The 15,548-nt window shown below is 44.9% G+C and overlaps 1 protein-coding gene across 2 annotated transcripts in view; it reads right to left on the minus strand.

Moving 5' to 3' along the window:
• Positions 1 to 15,548, minus strand: part of OLFM1 (olfactomedin 1) — a 45,888-nt gene that overhangs the window by 6,142 nt on the left and 24,198 nt on the right. For both annotated transcript variants that reach the window (XM_090021828.1, XM_090021827.1), the window contains exons 3-5: positions 15,308 to 15,463; positions 12,006 to 12,225; positions 1,018 to 1,124 (exon numbers count right to left, since the gene is read on the minus strand). In XM_090021828.1, coding sequence (XP_089877954.1) covers positions 1,018 to 1,124; positions 12,006 to 12,225; positions 15,308 to 15,463 — 483 coding nt within the window. The remainder of the gene's footprint in view (positions 1 to 1,017; positions 1,125 to 12,005; positions 12,226 to 15,307; positions 15,464 to 15,548) is intronic.

Below are 15,548 nucleotides of genomic sequence, written 5' to 3' on the forward strand. Positions count from 1 at the left end.
TTTTTCCCCCACCCTTTTATTTAAAGGAATGTCAATTTTCACCCAAGCACTACAGAGCTGGCTCTTGCCATTAACTAGCTAAACAGAAATTCAAAATCATCAAAACAAACAGCAAATGGATTTTAAATCAAAGCTCCCGCTGAGAAGTCCTAGAGTGCTTTTGTGCTTGTAACACGCCTGCAAGTTTGCATTCAGGTATCCAGCCTGAAATAAAATTTATGGCCCCGCCGAGCCCTCTACAAAGGTGCTTTATAGGTTAATAAAGAAACTTACGGCTGCAGAGAATGAGTTTGATGGGTCTCAAGCCCATTGCTAGTGCCCAAGCATCCTCATCACTAACAATGCTGCGACAAGCGGCGCTAACCGGCGTACTTGTTTGACATTCTCAGTAGAGAGGACCAGGATTGAATAAACCACGGAAAATAACCTCTCCCCTCCCCGCTTGGGAACCATGCCTCTACATTCGAGGTGAAGCATCAGTGGTCAGATGTCTGATCCGTCTCTACCAAAGACCACACAGCAACGCTGGACAGACAGGACTCCCAGCACAGGGGTGTGCCAATCTGGACCATTTTCACATGCAATAAAATTTGCAGGAAAAAAACCTCAAAACGACTAAAGGAATAAATAAGCAAACCTGCCTTGCTGGAAGCAGAACAACCGCCTACAGAAATACAGAGACGCACAGCTTGCGGGAATGTTACCGTGCATGCCTTCTCTGATACCTGGGCTAAACCCCCTCTAGCACCTTGCTGGGGGACCAGCCAAAGAGGAACCTGCCCCGATATGATCCAGACACACAGTCCAGCACATGCTAGGAGAGGACCTTGTGCGTGTAATCGGTGCGGTGCAGATAGGCCTGCAGTGCTGGCATGGCCAGTAAAGCTCAGGGAGACATTATCTCTTTCCATCGTCTCCACTGGACATTGCCCTGGAGGACTAGCCAGGGCTTCAAAGAGTAACATCAGACATAACAAGCATGTGGTGGGAAGCAGAGGGTGGAGATGACAGCCTTACCTTGTTTTCACCTTCTGGAGCTAGAGGGTCTGTCATCCATGAGCCGAACCTTGATCCCGAGGTTTTTATCGTGATTGGGTCGCTTATTCCCGTCAGTTTTCCACAAGCTGTAAAATAGTGCAATGTTGGTGAGCAAGGCATTGAAGGAGCAACTGGGGTCTCGCACGCGCTTGTATTTACTGCAGAAACCATGTTGAGAAGGACCCAGGAGCTCTGAGGAGCAACACCAGCAATGGCACTGAGACTCGCTCATGTTGATGTGGCATCACCTCTCTCCAACTGATGGGCAGCTCCGTTTTAATTGAATTAAAGACAATTAGACCCAAAACAACGGTCAGATGCCCGTGTGTGTTGTCATTCCTCTTAATAACAATTTTCCTTATCATGTTTCCCCCAAGAAAACAAGCTTTCCTGAAAACGGCCCTGCTGCAGAATAGCAAATGAGGAGCAGAGCTGGCCAGGGTCAAGCAGCCAGGTGGAGAAATTAGCTGAATAACTACTGCTCATTTTTGCTATAATAGAGCTGCTAGAGCCGATGGGAGCAGAGAGGGAAGGCAGCTGCCTATTTCCAAATCAAGCCTTTTTCCAAGGAAGAGAGGGTGGAGATCTATGAACTATATCTACATAAATCATTCTCCCCCAGCAAAATACATGCATCGGTACATGTCTTCTATCCTCTCTGGTGCTCACCATCACCATATCTGAGGAGGCATATCCCTGAGAGCTTGGGAATTAACAGGTTTTTCTTGTTTTTTTATAGATGGGGACTTGAAATACAGTGAGAAGACAGGCACGAGGTCTGGTGGGGTTGCACTCCCAATCGGCTCCCCTTGACTTCAGTAGTGGGGGTCCAGTGCCCTAATCAGGACGTAAGTGACTTGTCCAAGGTCATGCAAGGAGCCTGTGGGAAGCCAGGAATCGTCTCCATGCCTCTCAATTCCTTGCCTCGTGTTACAACCACAAGGCCATTTTCCTTGCTTGAACTTGCAAGTTTGCCAGCACAGAGATGTTGCCAATCTGAACATGCACCGGTTGGACTTACAGTCTGTGGGCCAGGTTTTTAAGGATGCCTTAAGAGAGAGGTGTTTAACCACACGCTTAGTCACCTTGGGGGGGATTTTCCAAAGGAAAAAAAAAAAAAAATCGCTTAAACCCACTGAATGGGAATTAGCATGTCACCATTTCTGAAAATCCAGCGAGACATACACCTGCGTCCTTAAACGCCTACGTCATGCTCAAAAGCCCAGCCCTAATGCCTGTTCTGCTTCCTGCTTCTGTTCCTTGCATCCACCAGCCCCTGCCATGCTTCCCTACGCAGACTTAAAACCGTGTCCTCCTCCTCACAATTCACATGTCTGCAGTGCTACATTCTTAGCATCAGAGCTTGGCCAGATGGCAATTTATATTTACACTAATACCCAGAAGTTTCAGTAATGCTGCCACTCCGGTCTGTTGAAATCCCAGCATTTTAGCATATGTGCACACAACAATGACAAATGGGAAGACAAAGTAAGATGCAGCAGAAAGAAGTGCACGCTGAAGCTGAACGGACGGCTGCCACGGGAGCCATCCTGCAGTCGTGCAAAGCAGCTCGTGCAATAGCATCCTGGCGAGAAGCCAGGAGAAGGGAATATGGAAGGTGTGGTTCCCATTGAGCTTTCGAGTCCGTCCCCTGGCTCTTATCTTCAGGTGTTTCGAACCTCAGGTGCTTTAACTGAAAGGGGAAAGGCTGAATAATGAATTCAAGCATTTGCTTTTTCTCAACAGATTTTGAAGCTTGAGTTGAACCTGCATTGCAGTAGAAAGCCCCTGGTGAGTCAAGCGCAGTAATCTGGGCCTGGGTCTATAGATGGGAGTTGCCTGCAGTTCCTCAAAGAGTAATAGTAACATTTAATAAATAGCGCTGTTCTGGTTTTCATCAGATCAGGATCAGGCCCATTATTAGAGTAGATGTCTACAGTTTCTGGGATATCTGTTCTGTGCACGAACTGCTCCTTAGTGCAGTCTATGTAGCCACTGCTGCCTCCTTAGATATTCCCTAAAAGATATTAGGGATATCTCCCCAGCACAAGATATTCCCAAGGATACAAACGTGGAGCAAGATGTTTGACTTGATTTCAGCCTCTTTACACGGATAAAAGCACCCTAAAAAAGCCCTTGTTCTGGCTAGGAAAAGACACCCTTCTCAGCAGAGACACTGGGGATTGCAATGATAATGCCGCTGTCTCCAGACCCACTCCTAAGCTCTGACAGAAGAGAGATGCTAGTCAAAGATGGGAGAGGCTTAGGCCACATTTATGGAAATTCAAGGCAGTTTTTAACAGACTGGTCACAAAGGTTAGCTAAATTTCAAGAGAGCCCCTTGTACAAAGCAGGCACCAAGATGGGGCAAAGTTGTTTGAGCTTTCTTCCTCCCACTTCTCTTGGCTTGGGAGGTAAGGGCTGCACCTTTTACCCCTGGGACTCTCTGAAGCCCCTGTGAATGAACTTGAAGTTTTTCTTAATAAAGTAAACTGGTGGGGAACTGCATTAAATACCACCCTCCGCCTCTCCATCACCTGAACTCAAACGAGCAGCATGGGTGTGGGAATAGCTACGCTGACACAGCCCACACCATCCTTTTCCCACCTCCCTCACTCTTCCTCCTTGGCTACGTCTTCACAGACACAAAAGGCTGCATCCTTACCCCAGGATAACAAATGCACAGCAGCCATTCGGACCCAGACGCATGGTGGAGACAAAGCAGGGCAGTGCAATGCCCAGGTGAAGAGTAGGAGGTCAATCATTGGAGGGAAGATGGTGGTATTGTCCTGACCTGGCTACTAGAAACGCTAGCCCCGTAACTACTGAGTGCTGCTTAATGACTTGCTATTTAGGGAAAAAAACACAACACCATAATGCCCACGGGGAAAAAGCCAGGACAATACAACATTTTTGAGGCAGAACACAAGACTGGAAGAGGCCTCTTGGGCTATCATGCCCAGCCCCCTGCATTCACAGGCAACTGTTGAACCAAAGGGGCCACAAATCCTATCCATTCGGGCCCCACAGCTACCAAGCACTCAATGAAGAAGATAATAAGAGAGACAAGGGCACCCCCAGTTTATCGTTATTGAAGGTACCCTGTATCACCTCACCCCCCAGCAGAGGTGGGAGAGGAATGAGACTGAGCACATCCAGCGAGCCTAACACCCATCCAGCTAAAAAAGCACCTTAAAAAAAATCCAATGCCCCCTTAAATGAGAACAAAGTTTCCCCTCCTGCCTGTCTGTTAGGCTAGAAACTTCCCACCCACCGCCGAGGCAGAAGAATGCAAAGAGTTAAGCTAATAAGCACATAATCTCTAGCAAATTTCCCCGCGCAAGCCGGCATTTCTCTAATCGTAGATCTTGCAAACGCTCCCTTCCTGTATCAGACCACTACATTGCTGTTGCTTTATCTCTTCCTTTCTATTTCCCTGGAGAGAAGAGTTGTATAAAACCCATTGATTAAAAAAAAAAAAAGCTGATAAGCGTAAACTGGTGTTGTTTGCAACTAGCTAGGCTACAGCTCACTACACATTTAGCTGGAGGCACATTTATAACAGCTTCCCAGTGGGGCACTAGGGCATCTCTTATTCCAGGGCAACGTATTTCTTTCATGGCTTAAATGCGTCATGTGCCTCAGGTACAAATGGACAATGTCTAAACGGGATCCTGGAGCTAAATTGTCAAGGCTTCACTTCAGTTAAGACAACATCTGTCATTAGGTGTTATTGGTCTGGATGCACAGCTACAATCCTGGCATTATATGGGAGGATTTAAATGCCTTTTTTTCATTCTGGTGGAGATGCGTGCTACATTCATTATGCAACAAGCCTTTTTTTTGGGGGGGTTTTTTTTTTTGCTGTTTTTGCTCTGCGCTTGTAGTAGTCGACATCCATCCGTCTCGCAGGACAACAGTCGACGCCGAGTGAGACATCAGCTCGCTGAACGTAATCTGTGCTTGCAAGTGTTGGATAGAAACCAGGAGGTGTTTCTATGGAAGAGAGGGGAGAGAGGGGCAAGGACTTCCTCCACTGTTGGGTGCCTTCTCCCTAAGCACAGAAATGCCCTCAAGAGTGCAAGTTTAGCACTTCACACAATAGGATTCTTCAATGTCCCTTCCACTATAAAGAAATACTAAAGCAATCACGTATAATTCGTACTGCTACAGCCTCTTGTCTACTTCCTGGCTGCCTTTCACCACTATCCAACACGGCCTCTCCTCTACCGCTTTGCTAAGCCCCTCGTTTAAGGGGACTTCTCTTTGGCGTGCCGAACAGCTGTGTCATAACGATCCAAGGGAGGAGATCAGTTATACAAGATGCTGAGTGTTTGCCTACATAGCACGTTCAGCCCTGCTGGGCTCCAAGCAGCTGAATATCAGGGATCTGAAATATTCATAGAGCATCTTGGCCAACTGGGCCCTAATGCAGCTAATAAATAAATAAGCACCAGCAGCATTGTATGTTCAGGACCCCATCATCGTTATGTTTATGCTTCTCTGCATTCGCACTGATGTCTTTTGGACTGCGTATCACAATATTTGATTAAACCTGAATAGCCCCAGACAACCCAGCTCTCTCAGGGAGCCATTTATGGAGCTTAAACAACAGTAGGTCAGCCCTTCACAGGCTACTGAAATTACCATAAGGAGGACTTGATTCGGCCTCCACTAGCAATTCCTTGAAACGGGGAAGACAAAAGGTCTGAGAAAGAAATATAACCTCACACGCAGCGTGGCCTGGATTTATTCCAGTTTGGACTGATTATGGCTACTCCAATGTTTTTGGGTTCCTGCAGCCGTTCGCTTTACAGGAACGCTTCCAGATTCATGCCTTTGACCACCAACCTGACTCAACAAATCATGGTTTAAGGTTGATCTGAAGGGTTTCTCAGGGGATGAAATATCACTCTCATGTCTAAAAGGAGCCCTTCCATTAGCAATGTCTCTGCATGGGAGGACTAGGGCTTACCTCCACTTAGTCCTCAACAACAGCTCCCTTGTCTAGGTTTGTAACACGGATCACTTGCTATGAGCTAGCTTATACACCCAGTGATTCTGCTTGGCTGTACTAATGCCAACCAAGTTACAGCCCTGCCCATCTCCTAGGGATAGGATCTCCCCCGGGCCCTCCCATGCACACCAGGGTATCATGAGTCCCATAGTAGGGACTGGAAATCGTTTCATTCATATCCTGAAGGGTGACATTTCCTGGATACAGTAGCTGAGGGTGCGGAGATGTAGACAGTGAGCACAGAAGTACTCAGATCCTGCAGTGAACACTACGCAGTGTGCTGCTCACCTCTGCTTGGAGGCAGCAATGTGCATTCACCCAGCATGGTCTACTAGAGGCCAAGGGCCTGGAAGAGGTGGCAAGATACCAGCTAGGCCTCACTGAGCCAGAGAGTGATCATGGGATATCTCAAGACCACCCCACCAAAAAGCCAGTCAGACTTTGGATGTGAGCCTGTAAACCTAAAATCTTGACATACCTGGAAATAGGATAGGTCAACTTCAGCAAGACTGTACACTCTCTCCACCCACTTCCAACACAAATGCCTTTAGCACACAAGCAGTTAGAGCTGCCCTCTTCCTTTGCCATATAAGGCTGAGCATGGAAACTGGCTTCTGTTTAGCAACTAAAACAGCTCTGAACTGATTTTGCCTTAGTCTCCTGGCTGGGAGCCCTCTCACCTGAGTGATCACTAATCAACTTGCAGCTGGTCTGGCTGGGAGTTTGTGTGTGCAGGGAGGGTAAGGGACTGCACTCCCTTTTTCTGCCTTGCCCTAAATTGCACCTCAGCTGTATCTTCTTCTTTTTTTTCATCCTGAGACCAGTGCTCTGCTCTGCATTGAATCCCATTGCATGTGGGGTTGTGCATATTCTACTTTATCCCCTTTAAAGGGAGCATCAATCAATGCTAAAAGGGAAAGCATGGGTGGCGGGGGAGAAACCTAAACCAGCTAAAAGCAGTTGCTATGTCAGGCTCACCCTCCAGTTCAAGGAGCAACTCTTAAGTGATATTCTCTTGACTGCTGCAAGAGATCGCTTAGGAACATTAATGGAAACCTTAAAATCCCCACATAAATTGTGATCTTTAAAAATGTAAACAGAACAACAAACTGAATCTGCCACTATTGATTTGTTTTATATATATATGTTACATACACCCTCCCCCCCCAGGGTCAGGAAATGTTCTCAGCATCGATCCTTCAATAAAGCTTAGGAAACCAAAAAATTGAGAGGGAAAGGAACCCTGTCTAAAGCAAAAGGCATTGCTGCATGATGGTGCTTTAGGGCAGCATGGGAGAAGAAAATGGTGTTAAGCAGGAAATAGGAAGGGTTTTGTGAATCAAGGTCAGATGTCTGTATCTAGTGCATTCAAGCTGGCAGTCAGCATAGATCAGGTGTTTGGTAGAGTCTTAATAAAGCTGTACTGCAGCTACCATCCAGGTTGCAAGCTCTTTAAAGGAGGGCTTTATTTGTACCTCCCCTTCCCAAAAAGGGATAGCTATGATCCTTCCCTAGGGTTCAGATACAGCTAAGTAGCATTTGTAGAGCTGAGCAAATAACTCCTAGCAACTCATTCAGTAACTCTGGCCTCATTTTGTGCTGATGGAGTACCTGTGAATGTGTTACCTGAACCTAATCCATCACAATCTCTATTTCCACACTCTCTGCAGTGGGGAGGAGTGTTAGAAACTTGATCCATGAGACCTAACTGCAGGTGGGCCACAAGGGAGCATTTCTGGGGCAAATGCCTGCATGCACACATTTTAAAGTCTCTTTTTACCCTGCTTGCTTATTCAGTTGTGAAATTCCCTTCCCTGCAAACCCGAGCCAGTGCAACTCAACTGCAATGAAGTTCACCACCAATGCACAAGGGAGTGAATATGGGCCAAAGCAAACCCATCTAAGACACCAAGGACTCTTTGCACAGAACTGTCTGTGTAATTTACCTTGTCCTGCTTTTACAGGATTTTTTCATCCCAAAGGATCCTATGAACTGGTAGGTTTTCTTACCAGCCTAGGAAGCCACCAATGCCATACCAAAATCTGCAACAGGCTTTGAGGTGGTAGATGGGTCAAGTAAAAAGCTTAGGAATACCACCACAAATAACGCAATCCCCCTCACCTGCCCTAAAAATACATTCCCCAACCCATCCTCTCCCACCCCATCTTCTCAACCCCTTATCTTCAGCTCACCTCCCCAAAAGCCACACCTTTCCCTTAAATGCCTAGCTGAGTCATGAGACAGCCCTTAACCCTTGCCTGGATGATCTAGCCCATCACAAATTGCCAAAATATTTATAAATTAAAATGTACATTCAGGCATCACTTCAGCCACTACTGAGACATAACCAGCTTGGAGATGGCACATGAAATCAGTGGAGTAATGATGGCATACACCTGATGTGACATAGTGGGGCAGGGGCTATAGACAAGGAGGGGGACTATACCCAAACAAATGCTTTCTTAGCCCAACTGTATAGACCTAATAAGCAGCATGGCCTGCTTATTCCTAAGGGCCAGACTACATTGCAATCCCTGATTCAGTGCAATGGAAGGTGCAATAGGTGGTCAGCAAGAGCAAATGTTATCTTTTCCCCTGAACTCAGGCCCTCAGCTTTGGGAAGCCCTAGCTCTGGAAGATGCTTGATGGCTCTGGAGCTTCCCGGTTCTTCCCTCACATTGCAAAGAAAGTCACTTAGTCCCCCTACATCTGACGGAGTCACCTTGGGTTCCCAGTGTCAGTCCCCCCCGGCTCTGCTGAAGTCAGTGAAGCTGAGGATCCAGCCTCCTTCCTCTGGTCCATGCTACATCATCCCTGTCGGAGATGATTTATCTCCAGAGCTTTATAGTGCTGAAGAAGCATGTTCAAAAACGGCTTTTCCACAGCCTCCTTCAAAGTCGTCCCCTGTGACCCATCGCTTCACAGGGGATGGTGTGAATATGCTGCTGCAGCCTCAATAGACTCGGTTGAGGCTTTCAGGGAAAATAAGGACCTACTTATGATAAGAGGCTTCACAAATGTTTCTTTGCCAGCTATTACTGTTGCTCTCCTGGGGACGGGGGCTAGAGAGGGGAATCATCTCACCGGTGGTCGCATCCTCCTCCTGCAAACAGTTTAGCGACTGCCAGATTCTCAGGGGTGGGATATAGGCACAGTGCCTCTGAAGCCAACAGGGCCCTGCCAATCTATACTTGTTGATGAGCCTATTTAAAAATCAGGTTCCTCCAACCACATCAGACAGCTGAACAATGAACATGAATGGTTTTATATAAAGGTCCTAACACTTGCATCTCCCACTGACTCACCTGGCCTATGCACTTTTGCAACGTAGGCCACTCATGCTTTGGTGCCTGAATAATGCACAGTAATGACCTAATGTTATGTACCCAAGAATGACCATTTTGACTTTAACAGAAAGCGAATAACAAAGCTGCACGTGGGCGTTTCTTGCAAAATCGTATTTGCAAGCCTCCTTGCCAAGAAGCGTTTACATCCACTCATCCCATCTGGGAAGACAAACAATATCACATGGCTGTTCGGGCCAACCACAACTAGACAGCCACATTCCTAGCTCGAATATTGATGACCGGGTCCACAAAGGGAACGAGAATCAGTCACGCTATGTACTAAAACGCAACATAAACAATACATCCATTGAGGTCGTGAGTACGTCTGGGGGCATCGCGGTCTGTTTTCACCAACAGAAAAAGAGAGCAATTTTGATCAAAGCATTATTCTTTACCAGTTACTTGCATGGTTTATATGGGATGTTTCCAGTCTTTCCATTAATCTTTTTACAGTCACCCCATCTCTAGCAACTGGAAAATTTACCACCTGCTGAGAAGTAGGGCATTTTTACACTAGCTTTGAGTTTGAATACTGGCAGCCCACTTGCAGAAACAGCTGCGATAGGAAAAAATACTACAGCAGAAAGAAAACGAAGATACCCTCTCTTTGGTTCCTACAGCTAAAGGGATGAAAGGTCAGGAAAGAGCTGGCAGTAGGAGGGGGAGAGAAAAAGGGCTCTTATTCCTCGAGACAGGATGAAAACAGGAGAGGCAGTCAAAGGTATTAGGTCTGGAGAGAGGCTTTCTACCATGGGAAGAAAACTAGATCACTTCTATGTATTGTTTCCTCGAATGACACCTCATCTCTTCCTTCAAAGGGCAAGAAGTAAAGATTGCTTCGTCTCCAGAAAAGCACAGCTTCGTGCCTAAACCAGTCGACTAGACCTCTGGAGATGTGGGCTCAGTTCCTGGTTCTGCCACCGACTCCCCCGCTTACCTTGTCCCAATCAACCTGTCTGTGCCCACCTACAAAATAGGGACAATGCCACGTCCTTCCTCATGCCTTTTATCCATCCAAGCTTTGGTAAGATCCTGGGGGCAAATGCCGTTCCTTGCTGTGTACATATACAGCCCCAACCTCAGTCAAGACCTCCAGACATCACCATAAGGCAAACAGTAAAGCAACTGTATGTTTTTTTTCCATACATAAAACATTTAGGTTGAAAAGTGTTTTAGGAGCAGGTTCAGTTTTCAGGATACCACTGGTTTTAAAAATTGGGGGTCAACACTGAACTGATGCCACTTAACCTAGCTCCAGCCACTATGCACCAGCTAAGCCCCTTCTAAACTCAACATTTCCTCTCCACCAATTTCTCTAACGATTTCAGTAAAAGTGATTTGAACACCTGTTATCAAGAAGGACATAAATATTTGGGCACCTAGCACCCCCACTGACAGCCCCTAGGACCCATGCTTTTAAGTCACCTGGGTACTTCTTCAGCCATTGTTCCCTTCCTGGGCTTTTAATGCATACATTGACTGAAGGGTAACGAGGAAAAGCCTCAACCAGTTATGATAATCAATGTCTACATGGGGAGGAAAGCTTCCATAAAAAAGGTGAACCCCCCCCCCAAAAACAAGCAGAAAGCACCCCACGGTCAGAGACAACAGAGAAACAAAATGTTACCTTGTCACACACAATACAGTGATGAGATCCGATCCTTCTCCAAGTTACCTGAGAGCATAATTTCATATGTGCTACCGAAATAGACTGCAGAGCAGTTAATGTGTTTAGATTATTTAAACTGCTTAACAAGAAAGTCAATAATGTAAGTGGAAATTAAATCACGATACAGCTTGGTCAACAAACGTGGGGAAAAATCCTTGCAACAAGAAAGAGGGTTCAGAAACCCCTTGTACCTACATGATTATCCTTAACTCTGGGCCAGACCCTCACCTCTTTTACAGTAATGCTGTAGAAAAGAGCCACTGATTTCTGTAGGGGGTTGGTCAATGAATACCAGATGTAATGACCTGGTCTCTTTAGATTTCCCTTTCTAGTTACTTGGCCTAATGGAAGGGCTTCTACTCTTTTGCTAAAAGGAAGTGAGGAGTTGTTTTTCATTTTATATATACACAAACACAAGCAAATCATGGCCAGGAAATATTTTTTTCTAACCCATTAGTTGCTAGATGGAAAAAAAAGAAAAATCATCCCCTGCATACACATTACTTAAAATGTTATGCAAAGAAACCATGGACTGTCCTAAATCCAGGGAGCAGGAAGATTGGGCACTGATATATGAGCTGAATGGAGCACGTGTGTCAGCTGTGGATGACTTAAAATAGTCTGTGTATTTACCATATTTCACTGTCCATTTATGCTAACCTTGCAGAGTCTCAGATTTAGACTCAGGGTCCAATTCTGCAAGCACTTACGGCGTATGCAACCACATGAGCCTGTCCCATTAAGGACGCCTTGCAGGAGTAAAGTGACATATGGCGTAAGTGTTTGCTGGGTAAGAACCTGCTGGATGAGCTCATTTGTTATAGCCAGGGAAGGCACAAGGAGATGTCCAGCTTATAAGCACTATCTCCAGGTGTGATATGCACTTTACATTGCTGGTGTTTTGCCAGTGCCGCCATATTGTTCTGAGCCTACCTAATTTTTGCATGCATGCACGGAGCCTTTCTTCAAGATTTGACACTCTGTTCTGAAGCTCTTCGTAGTCATAGGCGCCAATCTCCTCCTGGAGTTCGTTTAGAACTGACGTCAGATTCTGGACCTCCTCTTTAAACTGCAATACCAATTTTGCATCGGCTTTGTACTCTTCCAGCACTGGTATCAAAGGCCTAAGTTCCTCCATTTTCGCTTTTATTGCCTGCAAGGTTAAAATAAGCTTGGTTCAGTGCTATGCGTGCAAAAATCTGCAACACTCTGTCTTGACCTGGCTGCTTTCTACGTGAGTGCCATGTTCATATCCCACAATTATTATTATTATTTTTAGCATTATTATTTTTTGGTCCAAATGGTGCATTAGAAAGAACATATTAAAACAGTCTGCAGAACACCAACATATTTGGGAAAGGCCTTTATTTGTCATTTTTAGAATGCAACATCTTAGGGTTACATGCTTCAGATCACATACACAAAGAGTTCTTTTTTTTTCTTTCCAAAAAGAAGAAAATTATATATATATGCATTGACAAGGGTTTCAAACTAGTCATGAAATGCATCTACAGTTGCATGCAAAGGAAGATCTCGGCTGTGGTTCAAGGTTCCTTAGTGAGATATGGTGCTAATTTGGAAAATAATCAAAAATAAAATGCATGGTGCAAAATGCTCTGTGGCCCTCTTTTCATGGTTACATGGGAGTGAACTGCTTCTTCAGTCACTGCAGCATTGAAAAAACTTTCTTTTAAGTTAGCCCTGTAAGCAAGAAAATGAAATACTGTTGAGGAGCTAGCTCACTAACCTGCCTTACATAGATATCCATTCATAAACAAATACTATTATGGTAATAATAATAATAATAAAAAAAAAAAAAAAGCACAATCCCAAACCACTCACATTTTAATGTTGGAGTTAGCAGAAACAAAATGCTGTGACCATTAGTTCAAATGATGCCCTAGCAGCAAATTATACGAAAATTCCTTAATGTTATTTAAGCATGCTAAAAAAAAAAAATATGAATAAAAAAATAATTCTGCAGAAATGCAGCCACTCTTTCTCTACGCTCACATTTTATCATTTTTCTGAAATGGAAGGCTGTGTTTCAAGATGTAGTACACAGCATTTTGTTGGCAGTGCTTCGCTCCATTAGACGACAACACCAATAAATAAGCATGCACCTACCATTCGTGAAGCACTGTATGGTAGGCCAGCTTCTGATCGCAGTTAAACCCATGAAAACCCAGTTCTGGACTGGCTTATTTTAAAATCTTTTTTACAATGTCCAGGGTTATAGTATCCACATGCCCTGGTGAGTAACTCTGGATTCACAGGGATGTGAATGCGATCAAAATCTAGCCCATGTGGGTTAATTTTTGCTGTTTTCTACTGCGTTCTATTTTAGATCAGCAAGCTTTTCAGCCTGCATTTTATGCTTTTTAAAATTTGTCCTCCAAAATGTGGGAGGACAAATGTAGCAAATTGTTAAATCAGAAGACTGCCAGAGGAGTTTAAGCTCTATACTTAAATTTAAGCAGTGGAATTCAGTTTAGAGACCAAAGGTAACTGTACACATCTACACGTGCACCCTAATGTGGATTAGATTATTTTAATGTGCATTAAAGCTTCACTAAAAACTATGTGCTTTCACTAATGCACATTAAATAGGCTAAGGCGGCTTACAATGCAGGGCACTTTTACACATGCTCCAGTAGCGCGGGGGGATGGGGGGAGTTTAATTAGAATGGCACTCGAAGCTGCTCTAATTAAAGCGCCACTGTGTCTTGTGTATCAGTGTCCCCATGCTTAGAAATGGTGGCAGGGGCACTTGAACTAAAGCTCATTCGACGAGCTTTAGTTCAAGTGCCCCCGCTGCCATTTTTAAGCCTGGGGACACTGATACATGAGACACAGGAGGCTGCTGGAGCACAGTGATTGCCATCCTCCAGCAGACTCGATTAACTGAGTCTACTCCAACACGCTGCACATTGGAACAGCCTCCACACTTGTGTATAGGCGCCCGGAGATACTAAATTTAATGCACATTAGCAAAAGCGCATTAATGAACTTGTAGGCACGCCCACTGAGAAGTAGTGGCTGTGGGAAGAGGGGGCTGGTAGAAATTTTCGAGAACATTCATATCAATCTTTTCTTTTTATTCATTTTTAATTCATTCAGCGCTTCAATGAAAATTGGCAAGTTAAAGGATTTCAACCAGCTCCCGATTTGGTTAAAAACAAGAGGGAAAGTTTCATGAGAGTTGCTTTGGACAGTTCCTCCCCACCCCCCCCAATTTCTGAGGGTTGCATTTCAAAACTTGCCCAGCATTTCAAAATTAAAAATTAAAATGAAATGAAATAAAAAGTGGACAAACTGTATTGGCTGGGCCAGTTTACTCCCACCAGAGTCCCTGAGAGTTTTGCCGTTGACTGTAATGGGAACTAGTTAAAAGGGCACTCTCTCAAGTTCTGTCAGTTGGGGCATCTGGACCAACCATATATAGTTCACATCAAACCAACCTTGCCCCTGCATGCCAAAATCATTAGTCTGCGACTGAACATGTTTTTGCCATTTGCTTCCACTGATGTAAAATGTGACAGATTAAAGGAAGTGAAACAGTTTAGCCAAATTCAGCCTTGGTTTGGGGCTTGCTATAATCTCTCAAAAGGAGCAGAAGAGGAAAGTATACCATTTAAATGGCACAAGGAATGCAGGACTATGTGATAGCAATGCTTGAACCCAGGGCTGTTTCAGAAGAAAAACAGGCCCAATCCATGACCCCACTGAACTCAGCAGGAGTTTTCCCAAAAACTTCAGTGGGGTCAGGATTTCATCCTGAATCCTTGCCCACTCTGACAACTATGAAAGATATTTGCTGCCTGTTTGACTCAAGTTCTTTAAGGTGAGAATATTGGGCTAGTTCTAAAAAAAATTAGCAACATACACACTGTTTCCCCACGTTCCTTTTTCTCTTTGTGCTATATTTCCGTGACCAGTAGGCACATGTAAGAAGACCCCTCTGCAAAGCATGAATGGAAACCCCTTGTATGCAGTCCATGCATGGAAATTCAGTTCATAGCAAGTCTGAAACTATTGAGGCAATCTGGATGAGAGTTTTTGGCTAAGGCCCACAGTTCAGGAGGCCTCAAACCCTCTCTAATGTGACAACCTGCATTAGGTTTATTGATCTAAACTGGGAGATTTGTATTCACTTCTGATAGTTTAGCCCATACTACAATGTGGAAGAGAGACAGATTCTGTAACCTCATTAGCAGGTTGGAAGATGTACATACCTTAAACTGTCTTGCCAGGTGCTGCTTGTGGCTTTCTTCCACTTGCTTGAACTTTGTTTCCAACCCCCTCATCTGGTTTTCCATCTTCTCAACATATTGCAGGTCTCTCTGGGTCCGCCTGTCCAACACCTCTATTGACTGAGACATGTTTTGCACCTGTCAAAAAAAGGCAACATGTTTATAGGGGGGGGGGACTAAAAAGCTTTCAGAAAAGCCAAGCAGCATCGTTTCCCTTATGATA

Source organism: Crocodylus siamensis, chromosome 11 (assembly GCF_052110815.1).
Source record: "Crocodylus siamensis isolate JL-2025a chromosome 11, ASM5211081v1, whole genome shotgun sequence".
Taxonomy (NCBI): Eukaryota; Metazoa; Chordata; order Crocodylia; family Crocodylidae; genus Crocodylus; species Crocodylus siamensis.